General features: G+C 39.0%; 1 protein-coding gene across 1 annotated transcript in view; it reads left to right on the forward strand.

The window, feature by feature from the left end:
- Positions 1-26,100, forward strand: part of ST6GALNAC3 (ST6 N-acetylgalactosaminide alpha-2,6-sialyltransferase 3) — a 211,745-nt gene that overhangs the window by 97,274 nt on the left and 88,371 nt on the right. Inside the window, exon 2 of the mRNA XM_050977596.1 lies at positions 491-685. Coding sequence (XP_050833553.1) covers positions 491-685 — 195 coding nt within the window. The remainder of the gene's footprint in view (positions 1-490; positions 686-26,100) is intronic.

The following is a 26,100-nucleotide window of genomic DNA, read 5'->3' on the forward strand; positions in this document are numbered from 1 at the left end:
TCATGGAGTGATCTGTAGGGATGATAATCTTTCCAGTCAACTTTGTGTGGTGTCACTGCAGATGGCATTTTCTTTTTGTGTGTTGTCATCCCTAGAAGATGGATGATTTTGAGTGAAGACTTTGGTGTGGATGTTTACATAAAATCTTTATTCTAAATGCAAATAAAATTTAAAGTTGATAGATGTTTTTTGAACTTTAAAAAAAAGTTTGGTTTTTTTTTTTTTTTTTTTTTTTGGTGAGAAAACTGACTCATTTGCAACCAGTTCTTAAAGAAACTCTTCAAACCTCTGAAATGCAAATTTATTGAAATAAAACAATCCAGTCACCTGTCTCCTTGGGCTCCTGCAGCAAGGTGACTACCAGAGGAATAATTTCACATAAAGCTTTCTCAAGTGTTTTTCCTTCATCCTCCAATTGAAGATATGTATAATTTTATTGAAACTGACTCTCAATTTCAATAATTTATTTCCTTTCTTCTTTTCATTACAGAGAAAGTCCATTGTTGCTGTGAGTTTCGTTGCAGCATTCCTTTGTCTGATCATCGTTCGTCTCACAAATGAAGTAACTTTCCCTTTGATCCTAAACTGCTTTGGACAAACCAGAGTCAAGTGGATCCCATTTTCTAACAGCCAAAGGCAGCCTCTGAAAACTCATTATGGATATATAAATGTGAAAACACAAGAGGTAAGACCTGGTTCTAACAGCCTGGCCAAATGGACCAGTGCATTTCTTTTTCTCTGATCCCATCCAATGCTTTTTTGCAACCTGCCCGGTGTAAAAACTGAACCAGGGGGTTTCTGAGCAAAGTGGCTGTTTGAGAAGTCTCCTACCACTGAAATGACCTTTGAAATTTTTAAAATTTCTGTCATGTCTGCAGTGGAGAGAGCAGTGAGCTGACCTCAAAATCACCCTTTATTGAGTGAAAATTTTTATTTATACAAACAAGAAAATCTTTCAGATTAATTTCAATCCTTCAATCCCTCTAATGCAAAAGGGAATTTTCTTGTGTTTGTTGTAATAAGGTCCCGAAAATGTTTCATTTTGCCTGGGCTCCCCAAAGAAGAAGTAGCTCATTTTTGTTTGTATGGGCATGAGAGAGGAAAAGGGAGTGATATGTGAAATGAGCATATGTGAGTCTAGTGACTGTATAAAGCTAGAGGTTTACTGGATTTTTCTGGAGGTGCATTAATACTTGATAGCTATTTTAAAACTAGGTATATATTTGCATTCTGTACTTTAAAACTCACTGATGTGTATCTGTTTTGCAAAATACTTTCTGTGTGATAAAAATACTTGTCTGATCAAATTAGGTTTTACAGGAACTCCTGCTTTAAAGTGTCTTAGTTGTCAAAATTTCTTGTGCCACTGTTGGGTTTTGATGGTGGTGGTGCATTTTCTTCAGACTTTTCCTCTCTCTTCTAATATTTGTAAAATGGAATATTTCAAAATAAGGCAACTTAAAAATTGAGCTCTTTCTATAGTTTGTGATCAGTTTTAGTACTGTCAGTCATGAGAAATTCTATAAGACTTCCATTAACTGCTGGGGTTTTTTTTATAAAATTACAGTTATTAATGAGTGAAATTCATTCACATAACAGCTTTATAGATAATAACTCAAACCAAACTAAAAAAGGTCCAACTCCCCAAACTTTTCAACTTTTCCACAGCAATAAAAGTTTGTTAGGAGGAGCTGCTTTTTTTGGGGAATAGGACTGAGTAATTGATTTTCCATTATCTTATGTGATAATGGAAAATCAATTATTTGGTTAAAATGGTAGTGATTAATAATTTTTATTAAAAAAGATCCGGAAATAAGATGATGTGTACATCAGTGTTTATCTCAAGTAAAAAACAATGATGTGGCTGTTATTAGGTATGATCAGAATAATGCTGTAAAGACATTTTTCAAGGTTGTTGTGTATTTGACTTGACACTGTAGTATTGTGGAATTTTTATTATTAAAAAGTCAGGAAAAAAAGATTAAAACGAGATGTATTGGAGTATTTAATATAAAATGCAAAGAGAGACATAATCCACAATTAAAGCTGTACATAATACAGGGTTGTTGCTATGGTTTCCTTGATTTGTAGCCATAGCAACAGCTTTGGGAAAACTGTCTTTATGTACAGTAAATATATTGGATTTGAAATACAAATAGATGTGAAGTGTTGTATATACTGGGCCACTATGTCTAGACACATTTCAGCTTCACTTTGGAGATATTTCTGAAATAGGGGATTCTTCACCTGGACAATTTGCATCCAGAGCCACCATCACTCCCCTCAGTAGGAGAAGATCTTGTAGTAGCCTTCCAGATGAGATCTCTTTTCCCTTTTCAATGTCCACATCTGAGGTGACTCCTTGAGATTTGTGGAAGCTCTGCTGCCTGTTTTGCAGTGTTGCTGTCTCGCTCAATACATGAATTTTGACCTTTCAGTGAGAAGGAGGTGTATGAACAAGATGACCTTTCTTCCCCTTCTTTCCTCCACTTTGTGCCTATGGATTTTTGGTGAGGGGTCCCATGAAATCTGTCTTTAGGAAATGTCATGCCTATCATGTGTTAAGTTATTTTTATCCTATTCCTGGTGATTTTTTTTTTTTCACCGAAAATATTAATTTGATACAACTCCACCGTGGTTACCCAATTGAAACCTACTGGAATAAACTTCCCCCCACCCACATCAAGCTTATGTAATGACTCTTTTTGTATATCCGGAATGGGGAAGCAGATAAAAAGAAACAGGTAGAGAAAATGTAACCTTCCTTCTTCTTTCATACCACTCCTACTCTACAAAGAGTTCTGGCAAAATTAATGAACATCGTGTATTTAAATTGCAGCATTATGACATCAATTTAAAATCCATTAGCAGTTTGAAACTTTATGCTAGGCAAGTCTAATAGTGTTCTTGGATATTTGATTGTGCTTCCTGAGAGGTGAATATTGAATAGATTTTTACTCTACCGTCGGTATTAAAATAATATAGCATTTTCCTACGTACGTAAAATCTGAAATATAGCTGCAATAACACTTGGAGCATAATTATAAAAGTATATTCAAGTACTGAACAATGATTAAAACTGTTCTTGGAAAAGGGTAAGTTCTGAGATGACCTAAAATCCCTACATTAAACTGTGAGATCTAATGGCTTCCTCTGAAATGAATTCTGAGGGAGCAAAGAGCCTTTGTGTCATGAGCACTGAAGGATCCTGTGCTGCAGTGATGAGCACTAGATAAAAGGAATGTGCATTGTAGCACTTAAGACTTCTTAAAAATCCTGTCCTAACTGTAAAGCTTATCAGTACTCTATTGATGTTGAAGAAATACATTTGGATCATATTATCCCATCCCATTTTGTCCCTAACCTGAACAGGCCTGGGTACAAGCATTAATTGCTCACCACTCATGGCACACACAGCTGTGAACATGTGGAACTGGACTGCCTAAATCTGGTTCCTTTTTCCCCCCCCACTTTTTTCCAGAAGTTCTGTAGTAGAACTTGGCTTAAATGAATGCAGGTTTCCACAAATGAAATACCCCAGATATGAATATTAACAGGAGGCTACAGACCTTTGTGTTGTCCTTTTTATTATTCTTTTCAAAACACAAGAAATTAAGTGCACTTCAAAATTATCTGAAATGCAGAGGAAAATTAACATAATATGGAGAAATATGGGCTGTGATGTGGTCTCTGGCTGTAAGATAAGGCAGATACAATTTCACCAGTAGCAAAACCATAGTTGTCAACATGTTATAGGTAATCATTAGATGGACCCACACCAACCATAAGACACAAACTTTCTTAAAAACTTGAAAAACTAAATTAAAATATCATAAAGAAGGCAAAGAATGGGGTTGATGTTTTAATATTGGTTCCTCTCCCAACATGGGAAGGAAGAAAACTTTTTCAAAAAGACTGAAATTTTATAAGAAATAATATAAAGATGTAAAGCTAGCAACCAAGCTAGGTTGGGAAGGTTTGTTTTGCCTCTGTTAGTAATGAATGAAAATTACACTATGAAGTGTCTGTGGAGAATATTGCAGAACAGCTTTAGGTTTCATCTCTGAAGAGAAGGTACCAGACTATAAACTTGAATGGTGTGCTCAGCTGACTCCAGAGATGCTTGTTTCATACTCTTCTTGGGAAAAAACTGTGTCCTAGAGAGGCTAAAAAGCTGCATCAGCCAAAACTCCCTGTGCCAGAAAGTTACTTTAGTATTTAATTTCTGACACATGGATGACTTCTATCCTGTCTTTTCCTTTGGGATCTTGTTCTATGTTACAACTTAAGAATTCACAGGATATTTTGGTAGTAAAAGGTCATTTGTTTCATAGTAATTTATCATTTATATCCCTTCTAAGACACGGTTTCTTTATCACAGTTGCACAATTACTCATTATTTCAGCCTCAGAAATAATGTAATAATAACAGTAATGAAAGTACAGCTAAACATGCACTATCTTCTGGATATTTTGCTGCTTCCATTGTATAAATTTCCAGGAATGATTTTCTTTGGAAGTGTTGCAGAAGGATTAGTTACATGACACTTTACATGGCAGTCACATTGCCTGTTAAACTGAGGCATTCATATGGAGGGTTGATGGTTCCTGTCCCCCCACCCCTGCTGTGCTTTCTAACTGTACCAGAGCTCCCATTCCTGGCTCTGGGAGCCACAGGCACACACTCAGAAATAAAATTCCTGCCAAGGATTCTAATCACCAAATGAGCAACTCCAGGAGCACATCTTCTATTATAGAAATAGATCTCATAAACAAATAGACCTCACCAGAATCCTCACTGCCCTTTTCCTTTTTCCAACCTTCTTTTGGCCTGGAAGAGGAGAGAATGATCCAAATAAGCTGCAAGGTCCACTTGAAACCACTCAGGCTGTTATGAACCTACAGGAGAGAAGGGAGCACAGATAATGTGTGTCCTCAGTGGAGCAAATCCTGCCAGCTCAGCCATTTTCCTTCTGTATATATGAAATAAGCTTAGGTTTTTAAAGCTGCCACGACTCTGATGGTGTCTCATGAGGAAAAAGTCAAGTGCCAGGATAAATATATCAAGTATTCTATAAAGAGGAATTAAATCTGCTCCACACAGAGCCTCAGTGTGATGAGTCAAGCAGTGCTGCCTGTGTGGCAGCTCTGCTTTAAAAAAAAAAAAAGGCTAAGGGACTTGAGAAGAGATTACTATCAACCAGTGAGCTGTGCCTTCAAAAGTCAATCCCTAAAGAACCTGGGCTGGTAGAAATAAATGTCTGCGATGCAGTCGTGGGCTGGACTGATCTGTTGAATGGAGCTTACAGGTTATATTGTAGGTCACTGCTACCAAAGATTTGCCATCCACCTTGGTTAAATGTAATTTTCAGAGGTTTCTTCCACCTTCTTGAGGATTTTTTTCTGCTGCTGCTGAAGGGTAGGGGTATAGTAGCTAATGTTAGTCTCCCTGTTGAGAAGGTGCCAGTTGTGTTCTCCATGTGGAAAGTTTGAACAATGTGTCCCCACATGAGAGACACAACACCTGGAAAATTGACTGGAGATCATCTGGAAAAAAAATCTGAAAAATCTTTTCAGAAGAAAAGCTGACTTTTGCAGTTAGTTAGCTTGACAAGCAAATTTCTGTCAGCAATGTTTTGTTTTAGTTTGAAGGGTAGGTGGACCAGGAAAGTGAATGGAGTATTCTTTGGACTGGTAAAGGAAAGAGCAGAGAGGTTTGGTGTACTGTATTCTTAGTAAGACCATACCTCTGGGGAAAATAGGAAAGATGTAATGGGCAGGTGAGAGTGAGGCTTGTCAAGGGAATGAAGAGGGAACTTACTTCTGTTACCATGACATGATTTCAGCTTTTGTCAGTAATAGTTGGGAAATGAAGAATGGGTGTTTTGCATTAGTGGCAGGTGAGGTGTCTCCTTGGTGTTCCAGTTCATCAGCTGGGAGAGCAGTGCCCTCTCATTTCCTCCCTGAATATCCTCCCACTGCTGCTGTTTGAAAATGAGGATGCCTTCATCAAAAGAAGCCCAGTGTCACCCTCCTGAGTTTATACTTGGAGTCCATTTCTCACAGAGATTCAAGGTGTCTGTTGCAGCAGAGTGTCACAGTTCTGGATTTGGTGATGGTAGCTGAGGTACACTTTGTACTGGTGTATAAAATACACCACAGAGTGAAAAGAGCCACTAAAAATGGAATTCTGCTCTTATAATCGTTCTTACACAAGGGCTCCCTGCTGGCTATGGCAATCAGTGAGTGCAGCTCTTTGAGCTCCTGCCCAGCCCAGCTATTCTGGCAGAGATGCACAGCACAGGGCTGACCCAGAGCTATTAATACCTCCCTGCAGGGACCCGTGCCAGGCACACACAGACGCCTGTGGGTGCACATGTAAACACAGCAGCTAGAACTCGCTCAGGAGACTGACTCCTAACACTGACAGCCATGCCAATTACTAGTTAGCTTTAAAGCCACAGCCATCTTCCTTGAAAGCCTTTGCTTTCCAAGTCTGCTCCCGTGGCCATCTGTCACAGCCTGCCTTTGGCAGCTTCAGGTTCTGCTGGGAGGCTCTGTGGATTGAGCGCAGAGTTTTGTCTTTTGTATCGTTCTCTGAGTGGGTGGAAAGTTTCATTCACATGAGCTTTTTCTCTTAGGCTTTTTGTTAGATTAAAATGTGAACCTTAAATGCAGATTTGAGCTGCTAATCTGTGCTATCTGCTCTCAAACCAGGGTGGAACAGGTGGAGTGGTGTAAGTGCTGCGTAGAGAGAAATGGGCTCAGAGACCCTCTTGGAGCAGATGCAAATTGTACCAGCAATAATTGCTTTTCTTGGGATAGTTGCTCTTGTCTGGCTAAATACCTTAGTCTGTACTACCAAATCTGTGTTATTTGGTCTGTAAGAGACCTGTATAAATGTTGTATCAAAAACCTGGTGCCCATTAATGGCGTTACTATGCTGGCAGTGTGTGCCTCTTAGAGCTCTACTTCATAGACTTGCAGTATCTGTTACAAGGAGCTACATTTTCTGTGCGTGTAACTTTTTGGAAATTTTGTGTACTCATCACAAATAATTTTGTAACTACCTGCAAACCAATAAATTGTATTCCCACCAATGTTGGAAAGTTCATTGCAAATGGTGTCTGTGCAGCTGCACCCAAAAATGAAGACCAGTTCATCTGGGGAGAGGTGGAAGGGAGAAAAATGAAGTTCTGTGTTACTTGCAATATTTCTTTCTTCCATCTTTATTTTTCTTTCTAATTTATATATTTTCTATGTTGAGCTAGTCAGACATTATAGTAATCTCTCAGTGAGAAAAGCAGTTGGCCCATTAGATGAATAAATACCGTGTTAAATGAAAATCCCCAATCAAGCAGAGAAATTACTTGAGTGATTTTGGGATTGTCCTCTTAATAACAACAATCCATCCTCCTTTTTAATCCCCAACACCAGGGGTGCACATTACTTCCTTTACCTTTTCATACCAGGCAAGTCCTCTTTTCTGCAACTAACACCATCATTTTTTTGAAGTAGTGCTTCTTGAATTTGTCTTTAAAAGTTTCTTGTAGTTAGGACCCAGAATTTTGGATTTGAAATTGATGAAAATGCTACCAGTCTTAGATCAATATTTCTCCAAGGGATGGAACCTGCCTTGTTCCTGTTAGAGACTGAAAAGAACACTCAAGGGTCTCACATTAGTATTGGACCAGCCAAAGTGCTAGTTGGTTTGGGTTGCTTTCCCTGGTTCTAGTTCAGTGATGCTACCACCCTCCCTCCTTTCTGCCTCTTTCAGTGCTGGTACCTAGGATTCACATTTGTAAAGGAAAAAATATAATTTCTGGAGTGCATCAAGTTGAAAAAGTATATTTCTAAGCTTTTACAAAGATGCCTTCAGACTCCTATGAAATGCCTGACTGCATGCACAGGACTGACTCCAGAGCAGTTCCAGGGCAGTACACGAAAGCTTAAATCAGCACTGGCAAATATCCTTCAACAGAAATTAAATACCAAGGTGAAGGATAAAGTCTGGCCTTTAGGTAAAAGCAATAACCCTGTATTTGATTACATACAGTGTCTTATGGAATTGATCAATGAATGTCACTTCTGATCTCAAGTGTTTTGTGTGTAATTAATTTTATTGATTTATCAACATTTTCCAGCTTACAATACAGTTTTTTGTGTCATTCCTAACATGTAAAATATCTGTAATGTCAATCCTATTTCCCATTAGCTCTTCCTTTTTAGAGCCAGTTCATGTTGTCCAAAACTGCTGATTTTTCTTCAGCTTCCCCTCCAGTTTGGCTTGCCCTTTACTGCTGAGAATTTCTTTCACTAGATCATCAGATTTCCTCTTCCTCCAAAATATTTTACTATTTATGCTTTGAAGGCATAGATTGGAGATTTGGGAGATAAGAGGCCGTTCTTAAGCCACCTACTGCTGCATTCTGCTCAAGGTTTGATTCCTGATGGAGTCAAGATGTGGCCTCAGGATGAATATATTGATCCAGTCTTCTGGTAGCAGGCTTTGGAAGAACATCTGGAAATAGGTTTCAAAGCAGAAGAATCTGTGGCAAAGTTGTGTCTCAAGTCAGAGTTCTTTTTAAGTTTCTTTCTAATGTCCTTCCTAGAACGACTTCTTTTTCAAATGGAGTGAGCCCAAAAAAGATATTTGAAGCCATGTCAGTGTTTCCCAAAGGCTGAGTACAGCCCTTTCAGTGTTTCCAAGGCTGAACTGGCTCTCTGGTAAGAAGCTGGAAAATTGCCAGAAAAATGCAGTTTTCTCAGACACATAGCAGATGGTGCTTCTTCATTAATTGTCTCCATGGCAGACCTTCAGAAAGTCCCAAGGAGTGCCTTGGAGGTTGTGGGATCATCCTTTGGGATCCTCCAGTGCTTGTGAGGTCATTCTGGAGCTGTCCTGTTCATTTCTGCTCCAGCTGCCCCTTGGTGTGGAATGTGCCTTGTCACCATCAGCATCAGTGACAACGGGTGGAGCTGATGACATTATTGTAATGCAAATAATGATGATTAGTGTTGATCTTTTACCCAGAAGGGAGTGGGCAGAGGAACAGCCTGGAACTCTTATGACCTTGCCTCAATTTCTGTCCTGCTGCTGATGTCGACCAAAGTATTCTTGACTGCTTCAGGATCATCATGTTTGCAAAGGCTCAATGTTTACGAAGAGCAAGTAACGTTTTTGGTTTTTTATCAAGTTACTTGTGGTCATGTTCAAAAATTAAAATATTGACTGTCATAAAATGATTGTGAACCTACTATCCCAGAGAGATCATCCCTTATTACCATTGTATTACAGCCGGAATTTTATTGTCAGAACAACAACAAAAATAATCTTTGCACTGCACTAATGCTTCATTCTGATTGACAAAGGATGAGGCAATCCACATCCTGTGACAGCAGTGCTGGCATGTATTATATAATGATATATAGCAACTTCCATAGGCTGCCATTATTCTCTGCACAAATCCTGTCTGTCTTTGATAAGCACGTGTAACTCCTAATAAATTATTTTGGAGCTGAGCATAAGCATCAAGGAGAAAGGACTTTTGTAGGTATGGGGGTTGGTGATAGCTGAAAATGAGAAGGCAAAACTGACAGATAATTGTAGATGAGAAGTCATTTTCAAGCAATAAACAGGGCTGATATTGTTTCCCATTTAAAATTAGTTCCCACCTCTGCTGGCTGCAGTGCAAGGTAAGTTCTGCTGTAAAATCTAAATCATTTGATCATTTCTTATGTATAGGCTGTTGATAATAACATAGGAACCAGCTCCCTCCACTTGCTCTTAAATGGCTTGCTCCCATTCTGGTGGGTGCAATCCACTCTTCATTTCCTGGGGAAGAAATGGCCCTCTGTGAGGCTGTTTATCTGAATAGCACAGAAATAATTTTCTGCAAACATAACTATTACCATAACAGAACCCTTAAAAAAAATTACAGTGACACTCTGAGTTTTCTGAGATTAGTGTCTTCCTCTAAGGTCTCTATTTCCTCTGGTATTACTTCCAGTCCTGTTCACTGAAACTACAATGCTTGGCTGCCACAAATGGCATGAATAATGCATTCGTTTTTCTGCTAGTTTCAGTGTGTGCTAAATAGTTTGATATACAAAAAATAAAATCTAGAGCTGAAAGAAGCCAGCTGGCCCTCATCATCCTGCTAGTGGGTGATTGACCCATGTTCCACGTTATCTCAGGTTTTAACCTGTCTGTTGCTATAATTGCAATTCCCAGGCCTTTACCCACACCCCTTAGAAGATCATGTGGTACCACTTGAGTATTTCCTGAGATGACAAATATTACAGCTGTCTGTATGTCTTTATTTCCTGTTTCTTTAAAGATCTTGGGTGCTTCTAGTTCTTATTCTCTTTGTTCTTCCAGTGTGTATGGACACTTGCAGTTTCACCTTCATCACCATGTTATCAAGCGAAATGCTCCTTTATGTTTCCTAAATCATCCATAGGAGGAGCCCACTTCTTCCTCACTTCTTGATGTTCAGTCTCCTACAACTCACTGTGGGACTGAACTGTAATGGGAGAGAGGAGATGACATAACATGGTCCCTCTGTTTCTAGATATCCAATTACCTTGGATTTATTTTCCTAACGTGTCTTGGATCCTTTTCCATGAGATGAATCGTTTCATTGTTTTCCAAGGTGATGCTCACCATGTGACTTCCCTCATGTTTGTGCACTCTTTCTGCAAATACCATTTCTTTTCTCCTGAAGATTGTTTGTAAAAATAAGGCAGATTTAGCAAGGAAAAGATCACAAATACGGTGTTGTATGAGGCCAATTAAAAAAGGTATAGCACTAAAAGGCAAAGTGATTTTTTGCTGGTTGGTTGGTTTGTGGTTTGTTGGGGTTTTTCTCCTTAGTCTTATAGCGGTTTAAGTTATTCTTGAAAACGGGATTTTTGGTCATAATTTTTCTCATTCAGTCTGTAGTAGTGTTTTTGCAGTTTAAATGCCCTTTTTCATTAGAGGAACACTTTTCATAATGGAATAAAAGGATGGATCTGTTAAGAAATTAGAGTTTCATTTTATGTTCAGAACACTTGATTTGTATATACATTTGTATTTCTTGTACATTCAGATTAATTGTTCAATTATCTAGGAAGCTGTATTCTGAATTCCTGAAAATCTGTCTTTTTATCAGTCTTTAGTAAATGGAAGAATGCCTCTAGTAATTTCCCTTCACTCACTAAGCATGTAATTTTTCTTTGAAAAATCTAGTTTGTCTGGCAAGATCTTTATAAACATAAATATAATTTTAGCAACTACATATCACTAAGAGGCATTTCTGTGTTAGATGTGTGAGTAGATATTATTGCATAATACATCTTAAAATCTGTTTGAATTTTTAAATTGCTAGAGGATTCATGAATGTATTTTTTTTTTAGTTTCTTTCCAATATGAGTATCTATCTATACAACCATTGTTATTTCTAGATGCAGTGAAGTATTTATCCACCTAAGGATGTCCAAGAGTTCTTCTGCTGTTTTGTATTTGAAATAGCATGGTTTTTGAAAGTGCTCAGTGCAGAGGCAGTGTCTGTTATTTAATGATGGTAGTGATTTGAGAGGGGAAGGGTTTGATTGCATGGTTAGGTTTGCTCCCAGTGCCACTTGAAGTGAAACCTCAGGTTTTCATGCTTTGTAGAACCTGGATGTGTGTCTGCAAGATTCCTTTCCTGTTAAATGGGTGCCTGGTTTGGCAGGTTCACAGCCCAAATCCTGCCAGCCTTTGCAAAGCACAGGTCACAGCTCCATGCAATAGCTGTAAGAGCAAAGGAGCCTGAGCAAGGTGAGGAAACACCTGCGTCTATTCAGCACATCAGCTGACCCAGCCCTGTGCTCAGAGGCATTTAAGGCTCCCATGTTTTGCCCCTCCATAACAGAGCAGTACATGGTAATCTCTAATATTTTCAGCTGTACTGTAAGGTCTGTTGTGAAAGGATGCCCAGTTTATTTTTGCAGCAGAAAATGGACTTGGCATGAGCTTTGGTCCATAGGTAAGAGGTTCTTGAAGGCTCTGAGTGTTTCTTTCAGCAAAATGCTAATCTGGTAAATTGGTACATTTAACAGTCATCTGGAAATGCACCCTTTTGTGTAATATGTAGTTGATTGTAACAATTATGGATGCTATTTAATGGTGCCATCCTTAAACTTTCCAGTGTGATACTACCTAGAGAATTTGTTACTGATGAAATCATTATAGTGTTATAGAAATGAAATAGGTTGCTGCTGAAATTACCCTCAAAATCTAATTGTAACTTCACTGGAATTTTTCCCATGATGGATATTAAGTATTTGTATATTTTTTATTTTTATAGAAGCAGCAATTTTATTTGTGTGCTTAATTTTATTCTACTATCTACAATGTATATTTCACATTTTCCTTCTCATTTCCAGTTGTGGTCAAACACAACTTTAGTCCAATTTGGTTTTTATCTGATACTCTTTTATTTTTATTTCTCCTGTCACATGAATGAATAAAGCAACATATTTCCTTTCTTGAGACTTCCCTAGGATTTCTCAAGTTAACGCAGTGAAGAACTCTATTTTATTAATACCTGAAATGATGTTTCCTTGTGAGGGCTTTCTTGGAAAGAAAAACATATTTTATAATTTCTGGCCTTCAAATCAATTCACATTCTTTTTTTTTTTTTTTTAATCAAATCTCTTGTTGTACCCTAAGTTTGCTTTCTAGGCTTGTCTTTGTTTCAGACAGTGTCTGATTTAAAAACAAAACAAACTAAGAGGAGAAATCTTCTTACTTGTTTGTAGTCCATGAGCAATAGATGAAATCCTTGATCACAGAGGGAGATTTCAGTGACTGCCCAGGTTCCTGGGCACAGGAGCCCTGCTCCCATGACACTCTCAGGTTATCTCTGTATTGTTCCAGCTCTTACTTAAAAGATGTGATATTTCACTGCCTTCAGAGCAGCAGCCTTACATTCATCAGAAGTTGTGCCATTCTTGCTTTCTGCTCTTGATCTTACAATATAGTTTGATCCTGTAAGAGATGAAGAAATAGCCACTTCTGTTCATCAGATTCTGTCCCTGTAGTCACAGAGTGGGTAGATGGCCACCAGCCACCACTTTTGTCACCAGCCATAGAATCCACTTGACTGCTCAGAGAAAAGTGGTGCAGAAATAGCTTTTACTTCCCATGCTCATGCTCCTTGCATTGCCCTTCTCTTCCTAAAGCAGCAGACTGACTGAAATACACCTAATTTGGTAGTTATTGTTGCAAATTTTCCATCAGAAAACTGGAAATTCATGAACCCAAGGTTCTAACATGTACAAGATATGCCCCATCTATACAAAATGTAATCATGTGTATTTGACCTCTGTGCTCTCATTGTTCTTAGAAGGAGACTGCCCTTTCTCCTAAACAAAGAAAGCTTTGCAGAGTAAGGAGGGAAATATTGTTGGCATGGTTTGGATAGCCCCATGGATTTCTATTATTTTGTCTAACATTTCCTTCCAAGGATTCTCAGATACCCAAAGCTGTTTGTTAGAAGCAAATATTTCTTAAAGCCATCGTGCTTATGTCCTACTGTTGAGAAAAATGCCATGGAGCTGTTACCTTTCACCCAGGTGGTCCCCACTGATGGGCAGCAGTGACCTTGCTCTGGTGTCTCATCTGAATGCAGGCAGCTCGAGCTGTGCAGAGACATCCCCCAAACCTCTGCTGCAGTGTCAGCGTTGGACACAAGCCCATGTCTCAGTCAGAGATGTGAATCCCTGACCTTCCAGTGGAGAGGCAATAGTGCTGCCAGCTGTGTTATGCTGACAGGCAAAGGACTTGTTTTTGAGATTCAGAAGTGAAGAAATTGGGCTTAACACAGCGCAGAGTTCTAACTGTTGAAAAAATGTAGCAATAAGCCCCAGACAGTCTTCAGTTTCCAAATTATTTTGTTTTCCAGGTTGCTGGGAGTAATTTGCTTCATTAATGCAGTTCTGCAGCATGAGCTATTTAAATTTTATCCCAGAACGAGTTCTTTTAGCTGAATAAAAACCTTTTGAAAAAGCTGATTTATGTCACAGTCACAGCTTTAAATAGAGCAGCTCTGGTTCAGTGGCGAAGCGTTGGGGTCAAGGTCCGCGGTGTGCGTTCCCTGAGTGCTGTGCATGGATTTGCATGCACACAGCTTGCATTAGCACTAACACAATTTGTGCACGTGGCCCCTGAGCAGCAGTTTAGCAAAGTAGCCCTCAATAGAGGGGATATTTACAGCACTGAAGCTCATGTTGGGAAATATGAACAGCTGTGCTCCAAACAGAAAACACACATCTGAAGTAAGACAAGCATACTGAAAATTATGTCCTGGCAGTTAACGTTTTTATTTATGCACACTGCTAGGCAAAACTGAAAGGAAATATCGTTCTTTCAGGATTCATGTGTTTTGCAGAGCTAATAGGAGAAAACATCTGTCATCAGAAAAGATTTTTGCTGATGATATTTTTTTTCTTGCTGCATTTCCTGTAAGCGTTGGTACAAAAGAAATACAATTAATAAGTAAATGCTCTGTCACTTGCTAATTATGTTTTACTAGCACTGCGATGGCCTCTCTATACTTTGAATACTCGGTTGAAATCATTCCTCTAGAACATTTATTTGCATAGAGTTTTAGATTTAAATATTTTGAATGTTCAATTCTAATATCTCAGCACCTGCTGTGCACAGAAAGTGAGCACCTGAGAAAGGCATTATCCATCATGCTGTTATGGGAACTTTGTATTTACTTGCATAATGTCTAGAGCTGTCTGGTAGCTAAATCCATGCCAAGTTAAGAGGACTTTGCAAAAAGAAGTTTTAATTAATTTTAAATTTGACTGATGGAGCACATGCCAATACCTCAGATTTCCCCAGCTGGGCTTCCCTGGAATTGATGTGCCTGCCTGCTCCCCAGTCCCTGCAGGGTCACACCTGCAGGGTTGGAGGCCTCATTCCACTGATCCCCATGTCCAGGGCTCTAGCAGGGGGCATGGTAATTCTCTGCATGGACCATGCTGAATACTTCCCCATCTCAAACAGCATTACCTGTGGAGAGGCTTTCCTTCAAAAACACTAACACAGCAAAGCAGTTCTGTTGTGCAGATTGGCAAAGTGAGACATTGAGGTTGTTGTTTACCTGAGACCTGGAGCAGGTCAGGGGCAGGACAGACCACAGCTCAGGGCTCCTGAGTCCAAAACTTTATTTTGCCTTGCTTCTGGGGTGGTGGGCTTGTATGTCCAGGGAATAATTTGTATTGCAAAATGGAAAACTGGTGTGTGAAAGACACAAAAAGCAGTTTAAAACACAGTCTTGATAAATACCACTTAATTAGTTTACATAATGAATTTTGGAACATGACTATCTGTTAGACAAAAAATTTTGGATGCTTCTTTAATATGAATATTTTATTTCTTAATGACAAATTAGTTGGTCAGGGGGAAATATTTTCACTAGAGCTAGTTGGAAAAATATTTTCCTAATAACAATTATGGCATTATAATTACAAAGGAAAAATAGTCTGGCTCCTGAAGTAGAGAGTGGTGTTCTGCTGCTGCCATTACTGCTGTGTTAATTCAACTGACTGAAATCTGTGTGGAGAATAGGCAGGTTCTGGCCCTGCTGGACAACACAGGTGTCACTCTCATGCTAAGCACAGATTTATTGGCTTTTTAAATATCCTTTTGTACATTTGAGGTTGACATAAGTAGGGTTGCAAAGTCAAGGTTCAGGAACTGGAGAATGCCATAAATAATATCACTTGTCAACTTCTGATTCAGAATTCTTTGATGCATTCATGGCTCTACAGAGTGGGATAACTTCAGCCTCATTCATTGTCCAGATTTTACCTTTTTTGGTGCTGGGTGGAAATGTTTAAAGAAGTTGCTAGGACTACTGCCACATTTGCTGAAGAAATTAAAATGTGTGAAGGAGTTGGGACACTGCAGGAATGGAAGGCAAGTCTGTCACAGTCAGGTGTTAATGCTGGCTGCTGTATTTTATTGCCTCTGTTACAGAATTTCCATGCGATTCCAATCTAATCAAGCCATGTTTTCTACTAATTGTGTGTGTTTGCTTTCTGAATGCTTAGTTTGAGACCCTTGGGTCTGATTTATGAAGCACAGAGATAGCTCAAGTCAATGAAAACAATTTCAACATATAAATTACCAAAGAATTCTAATTGCTGCAGGTTCTGTATGCCAGTGAGTGTATTCTTCTTAATTTAAATTAAAACTTTCACTTAAATTTCTCAGACCTCTTTAGTTGAAGAGGGCCAATGCAATCTTTCCTGTCTCTCTTTAGAATGGTATTTGAGAAGGGAGGAGCTACTGTGAGTAGTGAACGACAGCCCAGGCAGAAATTAATAAGTCTCAGAGCAGGGTGTGAATAATGCTCCATAAATGAGGCATGGGGACACATTGACTAATAACAAGAAAACAAAGGCATTGAGTAGCTGCTCATTATGTCAGTCACTGCAGGCAGGGGTCCAGTGGAAAAAATCGTAGGTGGTCGGGTAATTAAAGATGGTATCACAGTGCATGCACACAAGGTTGCCCAATTAGGGCTGCACAGCAACTCTAATTCTGACACTTCCCTAAATTTTCAGTGCTCGATTTTACACATTTAATGTTCCCTAGCATATTTTTGGTGTATTTACATATATACGCTCCCCCATTGCCTCCTTCATTGCCAAACTGTTAATTAGGTAGAACCACTGAGAAATGCAGTTGGATAAACAGGGCTTTGCAGTGAGCCTTGGATATCTTACTGCAGAGCAGGAAACCTTGGGCTGCCAGAGCTTTGAAGGGTTTACATCGGTGGTAATGAATTTGTTTTCTTTGCTTAATTATTTTTAGGAAGTTATGTTTGCAGTGCAGTCTGTTTTCTTACTCACTGTGTTAGGTTATTTCTAGGCCTTCATGGCTGATGATGGTCTGGATAAAGCAACTTTTAATGAGATACAACTTTTAATGTTCATAAGACTCTTCTCCCGTGGGTGTGAGTGGCCTTTAGCTATGACCCTCATTTAAAACAATAATTCTTTTTCATCCACCTCTTTTGGAAAATTGTGAACTGCAGTTAGATACTTTGGTTTTCAAGTGCAGCTTTCGACTGGACATTACCTGCCTGTATGATGTGGAACTTTTCAGAATATCACAGAAGAACAATAAAAACAGAAGTAGAAGAATTGAGAGACTGAGAAGGGAGAATTGAGGGACAGGAAAGTAAATAAGCTTTATTGAGACTTTTGTCTTGTGCATGCATATAAATTATTTCCATGCTTCATTGATGCTGTTCTCTGAGCTGTTCCACCACAACTGCACTGTAAGTGCTCTACCTGATGTAGGACTCCAATATTCTGAAATTTGGCCTCACCTGAGTATCAGTATGGCCAAGGGTTGAGCAAGGGCTGTGCTCCCTGTGCTTCCTGGCTGAAGGGGGATGCCTGCATGTCTCAGTTGCTGTTGTCACCCACCAGGTCCCCTTCACCCACCTGGCTAAGCACAGGGCAGAAGGAGGGATATGGGGTGAGTGGGAGCCACCTTTGCCAGCCTCCATTCCTGCAGGCACCTCCTCTGCAGCAGTGCCTGTCCCCCTGCATGGGCTGTCCCTGAGAAGGTGCAGAGTTAAAGCAGTCTTGTTTCCTGCTAAAACTACATTCTTACATTTCTGCTCCTGCTAGATCTACCAAAGGGACTGCTGGTGCTGTTGGGTAATCTTCAGCATTCATAGCATCAAATACAAACCCAGGTGATAGATTCAGCATTAGAAAGCCTGAAAAGCTGAGCCTTTTTTCACCTTGCCCTGTCTTGTTAGTCATAACTCAATTAATTTCGTTCCCTTTTCTAAGATTTTACCTGAAGTCAGAAGGTGTCATTATGGTGACAAGAAATCACAAATAAAGGTGTCTATATTATGTGTCAAGCTGTGCTGACATCATCTTTAAAGCACTGTTTCTATTTTTTTGCAGAACCAGTTCTTGGACTTAGAGTCAAATGTGCTATAATTAAACATTGATTCACAGGAATGAAGGATTTTTTTTTTTCTGCTTTAAGGAAATGGATTTTAGGCAAGTAATGGAACAAAGGAAGCACAGTGTAGCTTTGGTTTTGTGTCAGAAAATAAGCTGCAAGTGACCTTTTATTTGCACCTAGAACGTAACATTTATTTTAGTTTTCCATTAGTATTGTCTTTAGTTGTATCTTTTTCTTTTGATTGTTTAGCATACATGAATTCTGGCCTTTCACAAATTATCTAAAGATGCAGTAAAAATAGATGGCTGACTCTGAAATTATATTTACTCTTTTATTGCAGTTTTCATATCAATTTTACCAGACTTTTCCCAAGATTTCCATTCTTATAAACCTTTTTCTTCTAGAAACTGTATGAAAATAATTTGGCAATGAATCACATTATAGCATAGCCTCATATTGTGAAGCCTTTTGGAATGTTTGGTTGAGACTTAGGTTGGTCTGACTCTGAGAGTGAATGGCATTTATGTAAACGACAGAAGTTTTTCAGAACCGTTGTTAATTTGAGCTCCATGGCTGAATGTTGTGACCCAGATTTTCTAGTTAAGGATTTGTAGTGTCACATTTCCCTGTCACTCCTGTTCCTGGGAACTAAAATCAGTAGCACAGAGAGCACAGATAGATGATAACAAACAAGGATGGTGGGTCCAGCCCATCTGTACTTACCCAGAACTTACAACATAATCTGCTGCTGCACTCAGGGTTCTACAAGGAGCTGTCTTGTAGTGTCCAAATGCACTAACATGACACTGCCTTACATTGTTTAAAACTCACTGCCTTGGAGGGGCTAGGAGCATTTAAGTGCTTAGACAGACAGAAAGGACCTCTGTGAAATCTTTATTTCTCTCTGATACTTGTTTAGCAAAACACCTCAGCTCATGCTTAGCCCCAGATATATTTAACAGGGGCCTCATCCCCAACCAGACAACCAGATTGATTTTTTCATGTGTTTTGGAATGGATCCCAAAGCATTTAAGCACATGCTAAATTCTGTATTGGCTGAATTACCAAAAATTTGTAACTGATAAAAATTTTAAAGGGAAGTAGTCAATGCATGTGCACTGAAGGCAGTGAAGCTAGGAGACATTTACACTGCATGAGTATTCCCTGAAATCTCTTTCCTTTTTTTCTTTTTTTTTTTTAAACTATTTGCTTCTGTCACAGAAACCTGTGATTTTGGTTGATTTCCTGCTGTATTTTTCATACACGGTAAGCATCCTTCTTGCAAATAGCAGCTCAGGATTCTTACTTAAGTATTTGCAACATGGTCCTGCTCTGTGGTGGTTTCAGAAAGTGACACCAATTGAAAATAAACTGTACAGTTGGCTTTAGTATATAATTTATTGTAACCTTCAGATCCATTCCTTGTTATGGATATTGTACTGTCCATTCTTTCCTTTTATGATTCAGTCTCTGTGATTTTTACTACCATTCCATCTCAGAAGCTTGCACTTCACCATTCTTTCTTTCTTTTTTCTTTCCAATCCCTTTGGAAAAACATGGGTTTAATCTTTCAAAATGAACCTGGATATGTGTGGTATTTACAAATTTTAATTTCTTGGTTAGCTTCCCAGAACACGGGCTGATACCTATACATAATTTAAAAAAAAGAAAAAAGAAAAAAGGAAAAAAAAAACACAAAAAAACCAAACCAGGGCAACCAAACAAAATAACAGAAGTCAGTCTGAATGAACTGCTATCCCTCATTCTTCCTCGTTTTGGTGCAATTTGGTGTAATTAGCTACACTGTGGATACAGAGATGTTTGAGTTTTTGCAGTATAATACTTGGCCACTCTTGTGTGGTGATTGCACAGAGCTTGCTGATGTTTTGTCCCACAGCTATGATTTCAGCTCTCCATAGTCTTGCATTTAAAAGCAGCCAATTGAGATCAGCTCCTGTGGACCTGAATCTTTCTCTTCAAATATCTGTGCAGATACAGCTTATTACTAGCTTTATGCTAACAATAAAAAGCAATAAAATACATTTTAGCAGAGATGAAAATATGTAGTGAAGGCTTTAAAAAAATCTAAATGCTATTTGCATATCTAAGATATATGTATTGTCTATCACTGACAGAAAATACATGTTATGCTGGAAATTACTCCATTATGTGGAAGAAAGGCCCTCTGGCTAGCATGGAAGGTTGCAAGTTCATGTCTTTCTCCTTAGTAGAAAGTTTGTACTATCCATTTCTATTTTTATGTTTTATTTACGTTAGATGCCCTGATTTATTTTCTTTGCAATGGCAAAAAAATTGTATTAAAAAAGCTCAAGTGGTTCTGGTAGGTGCACATATGGCACTACACATTCTCTACAGTAAAACCTTGGAATGTTCTGTTTATAGATATCCTTGTTTCCTTGTCTATGGAAAGATTTATAACCAGCTCTGTTTTCTGTCTTTTTCAATGCCATGCTTTCCTACTTTAGAAATCAATCTGTTAGATGAAGCAGTATCAAATCAGTTATTGAGATCCAGAAAAACTACATCTAGCTGTACACTTTTTTCTTTGCTGAACAGCAAGAGGGTTTTATTGCACATGGTCTTCCTCTCTTCAAAAAACCCACACAAACTCACTTGAGTGATTTTTCCTGTGAGCACAGCTCAGCTGGGGTTGGTTGCTGGATTTGCCTCTGGGTTTGGAGGCTCTGGAGTTCACTCCCAAAGCAGAGTCAGCTGGTGTAGATTGCTCCAGACTCTCTCTCCAGTTGTGCTTGGATGCCTCCATGGATGGTGACTTCCCAGCATCTCTGGGCAACCTGTTCCAGTGCCCAGCCACCCTCACAAGAGGAAAGTTTTTAGTATGTTTGACTGGAATTTCCTGTATTTTTGTTCATGCACGTTGTATCTTGGTCTGTCACTGGGTATCACTGAGAAGAGTTTGCTTTCACCTCAATTCTCCCCCACCCCAGGCAGGTATCTATAGCAAATCTTTGAACAGGACAAACTCTTTCTCTTGGCCTTTAAAGCTGTCAATTCAGACATTGCCCCCTGAGCCAGGATCCACAAGGTAAATATTGTATATGTTGCTAACTGTCTTTGAGACTTTGGCCTCTCATGTTCCCTGCCATCCCTGCCTACCTTCTGCCTTATTAAACTTCTATTCCCATTCCTTCCACCCTGCATATATCTGTCTGTGGATTCTCCCCACAGGAGTGAACAAATGTTACACAGCACAAATAAAATTGCATAAAGATGAATGTTGCCTCAAACTGCAGTATTTTGGGATTGAGTGAACATAAGCAATAGCTGACTCCAGGGATAATGCTCCTGATTGTGAGAGGCCTATTCAGAAGGAAGTGCTATTTAAGGTGACACTATTAGGCTTAGAGTCCAAGGGAGTGGGAGTTACATGTCATTTGTTATCCATTTCCTTCAAGACAAGAAAAATTTATGTTTCTTTGAGAAATGACTTGCTATCAGAAGTAACCCTGATGGCCTCTCCACCAGTTCAGAAATGGATATGGTTGCCAAAGTTCACACTCCTAAATTTGAAAATGCACCCACATCTTTTCTGCTCTGTGCTGTTTACTGCTTCTTCATGGGGGTTGCTAATTACCACTCATCTGTACTTTTATACAGCCTTTAACAATATCTCCTGTTTATGATAAAGGTGTTTTTAAAAAATCCATCTTGGTTTGAAGGATATCTGCATTCATTATTTCTCATGTATCATGCTTTTGGGGAACAGAATTGATATTTTTGTTCTCAGCAAAAAGTACACAAGTAAAAAGTACAGTTATATACCAGAAGCAGTATCTCTCTTCAGCACAGCAGTTTTTCAGCAGAAACTTGTGCTGTCTCTTACCTTCCTTTGTTCAGATCTCTCTGTAGTGGCTTACAATTCACAGTGAAGGGTTCTTATTTCTGCCACTGGCATAAATGATTTACCCAGAATTTCAAGTTTATATTAGTGTTAAAGGAGAATTAAGTCCTCTGTGCCTGTTCCTTTGTCTGCATTATCAGACTGATACAAACTTGGGTGTGGGTATTGGACATTTTTTCTTTTTTTAATTGTCAGTGTTATAGATTCTGGTAATACAAATAGTGCTCTGAAGATACAAGTAAATAAATGAAATAGTGGTGTAAAGGTTGTGGCTTAGAGAAAATCTCATCATGATTGTGCAGAACAGAGCGACCTTGTTGTGCTATTACATTAAATGTTTACAAGTGTAAAGCCAAAGATAGCACACACACAAAAAAAGGGAATCTGATTCTCACATCCCAAAGCCAGTAATTGAATAATCACATCCCAAACACTGAAGCACATCAGCATTTTCAGTCTGTCTTTCTGAAGCCTGCAGTTGTTATTTTGCCTTACAGCCTCTCCTCCCGCTGTAGCGGAGCCCTCGCTGTGTGCGCATGGTGCTGTTTGCAGCGAGCTCTGTGCGAGTGCAGGATTTGCTTCCCATGCAGGAACTGCTGTGAACAGGCTGATCTCTGGCAGGGGGAGTCATTCCCTGCAGTGACTGATCTGCACATGTCGAGGCCAGCCTGGAGTTCTCTGGACAAGTTCGGCTGCACTGGTGGATGTGGAAATCTGGTGTAGCACAGTCTCTACACGTGCATTTCCACAAGTGGTGGGCTTTGTTTGGTGGTGCACTGAAAGTCATGAATGACAAGACCTCTGTGATGCAGGGGAGCATCAGAGATCCTGCACAATACTCGTGTTTTATGGAGGGTTATTGCCTGTGGAACCCTGTATCTGTTTTTACAAGTGATACAGTTACTTGATTAGCAGGTAAACTTGCAACAACTTGGAGCCATGCAACCCATGAAATGCAAATTTAACCTGTGGGTTCCTCCTAGGCCAGTAGGATCATTCACCTTGCAAAGGCTCTAAAACATGCATAAATGCTTTTCTATTGTCTACATTGTCAAAGGCAGTAGCCACAAAATGGCATTTCTTTACCATGCATTGTGTAGGGTGTCTGCAGTAAGCAAACATATGTTTGCCTTCACAGGAGAATTCCACCAAGGAACTTTAGAGCACAGCAGGCTTATGCTCTGCAGTCAGAAACTTTCCGCAGGAGGTTCCTTTAGGGCTTCATTGCCCTTGAGTAATTTGTGGCATCTGATTCATTTTCCCCTGGCAGCTATATATGAAGATGATGCTAACAATATGGCAAAGACTTTGGAAAAGTGTCAGGGAAGAGCTGATCAAAAACATGTGAAATTGCACACCCTCAGACTGACTTTAAAAGCAACTTTTTTTTTTGCAGACATAGAAATTCTTATTCTTTAAATACACATTCAACACCACAGTTAGTGTAGACATATCACCATTCCAGACTATGATATGTACTTCAGGCAGCTTTTTTAAAAGTAACTCATACAAAATAGTATTTATTTAAGCAACCTTGAAAGCAGGGTCTAATTGCTTATCATTTGACAGAGCTTACAATAGAAAAGAATTTGACATCCTTACTCATGATGAGTGGTACTTTATTGCACAATTTCTCCTATTCTTTGTACTGAAAAAAAGAAAAGGGTGGCAAGTCTAGAGCTATTATAAACTATGAAGAAATACAGCTTTTACACAAAGACAGCTTCATATCTACTGTTGTCAAGAAACAGAGGTTTGCTAGGAATGCTTCAGGTAACATTTGAATAGTTATACAGGAAAGAAGGGTTGATTTCAATCCTTCTATTGCATTTAAGCAGGATTTCAGCATAAATCATAAAAGGTGATGGGCTAGGGAATATTTGTATTTCAGTTTCCTTGTGCTGTAGCTTGAACTTGAAAATCAGAAGTGCGTGACACTGTACTAAAACAACTGTTAATAATTAGGAAAATATTCTTGACTTTCTGAAATGTTTGAAGCTGTTACCTTTGCTGCTGCTGCATTGTAATCATTAAAATGAGAACCTGATCTGTTCTCATTTTAATGATTTCTCTGTCTGAGGATCAAGGTTTGCCAAATTGCAGGTTGCTTTACTAGAACATGAGTTCCATCCATACACATACATCTGTCCTGGTACCTTTTTGTTAAGGATACCTGGATAGCTGCTTTTCCATGCAGTGCAGAGCACAGTGCTGAGCTAGAGACTGCAGCACAGAACATCACCTTCTTTCTTTAGTGCCACCCAAGAAGGCTAAGTTGTGAAGTACTGTGTGCACATCAACTTACTAAAACTCACAGAATTGCAGCAAACAGGATAAGAAAGGACTTCTGGAGATAGCAAGTTTGTAATTGTGCCCCTGGCAAGACTTTTTATAACTATGTTTCATAAAGAAAGCTGCTTAAAGTCTAACCCAAATCTAGCTAGCACCCTGCTAATGTAGAACAGACGTGAAGACTCCTTTGCAGCATATTTTACATATTTGGGAACATTTATCACAGCTTCTCATTCTCATTCTCCTTCTCCTTCCATTGCTGGTAATTTTTCTGTGGTATGGATTATTCTTTTTGCTTTTTCTGGCTTTTCAGCAACAGATCCAAATCTGTGCTGTAGTTGAATGCCCAGGCTGAATTTACTATCAGTGCTGCTGAACAGAGTGTAAAGATAATTTCAAAACCCTTTATGTATGTCTCAGGATTATGTTTGCTTTTTTTAGTTGCTAAAACCTGTATTTATGGTTTTGCTGCCACTGAGCACACATTTGTGACTTGTAGCTCTGGAGATGACTGCCATTGTCATGGCAGCACTGAAGGCTGCCCCACTTTAGGAAGTTAAAGCTTCAATTAAATTAGCTAAATGTTTATATTGCTGACATCTGGCCAGCAGAAAGGATGTATCTTTGTTGGAATAGAAATCCATAGAAATCAAAGGTTATGCTCAGAATAAGATTATAGCATCATAATCTCATTACTTGGGAGGGGGATGTTGAGATTAAAAAGAGAGAGAAATGGAATGCAGTATGCACCAAAATTAATATTTGTTACAGAGAAAACACAAATGGAAGAAATTAGAGGAGACGTGCCTGATTTGAACTTCAAAACAGTGAAAATAGCATTTAGTTTCTATTTTTATTTCAAACCACATCCAAGAAAAGGAATAGTGTAGATGGAGACAAAAAAAAACTTCTAAGTGCTTTTCTTTTCAAACTTTTTTCCTAGTGAGGGATGGATGACAGAGGATTTTATACCCCAAACAGCATTTAAAAGTGCTCTTGCTTTTTTAACTCCATCCTTTGACTGAGAAAGGGAGAGAAAGAAGCAGACAAGGTGCCCTGACACATCACTCCTAAGTGATTTCTCTCCCAAAAGCATTTAAAAGACTGATAGAAGATTTTTTTTTTCTTAATATTTATTTTGCTCTGTGACTTGGCAGAAATGAAGTGGCAAGGTGAAGGGAGAGAGCTCTTGCTTGTGGAGCAGTATTAAATGCCTGAGTGTAGCTTTAGTTGTGAGGGTGATTGGAAGGATAACCTCCTCTATTTGGCATGGCATGCTACAGAATTTTATTGCTATGTCTTATGTATTTCTCATTGTGGGTGTCTTGTTCCAAAGTATGTAGCTAAGCCTAGTCAGGAAGCAAATCCCAAGTCAAATTGTCTCATGCATAAAGAAAGACAGTTTGGAAGGCAGGAGTCATTAGAGGGAAAGGATTTTTCATTTTAGTTATGAAACCTAATTTGTTTTCACTGTCTTCCCTCCTTTGCATCTGTAAAATATTGATAGAGGTTATAATTTCTGACAGTGATGTTGATTGTGGCATGTAGGTAGGATTCCACAGCTGAATGATGCTGTGATATCCTGATGGGATAGCACCTAGAGACAAGATTGGAAGGTGCAGCTGAAAAAGTGTAATTGGTATAAACGAGAATCCTGAATCTGAACAGGCCTGAAATTAGAGAAAGTTCATATCTGCATGCAAGTTTCACAGCTCTCATCCAAGTTCTGAATTTTAGCAATGGTGTTTCAAGGGAGGGCTGAGCAGCACTGTGTGATCATAGGGATATGGATGAGAAGGAAGCCCTTCCTCAGCAATATAGCAGAGAACCAAGCAAGCACATGGATTTTGATCCTGCCAGAAAAGGATTCTGTCTCCTGTTGCTTCATGGCAGATCCTGCCTTTTCTATTTTGGAGTGCTTTCCATCTCTGGCATTAGTGATGACTCCC

This window comes from Serinus canaria, chromosome 8, assembly GCF_022539315.1.
Source record: "Serinus canaria isolate serCan28SL12 chromosome 8, serCan2020, whole genome shotgun sequence".
Taxonomy (NCBI): domain Eukaryota; kingdom Metazoa; phylum Chordata; class Aves; order Passeriformes; family Fringillidae; genus Serinus; species Serinus canaria.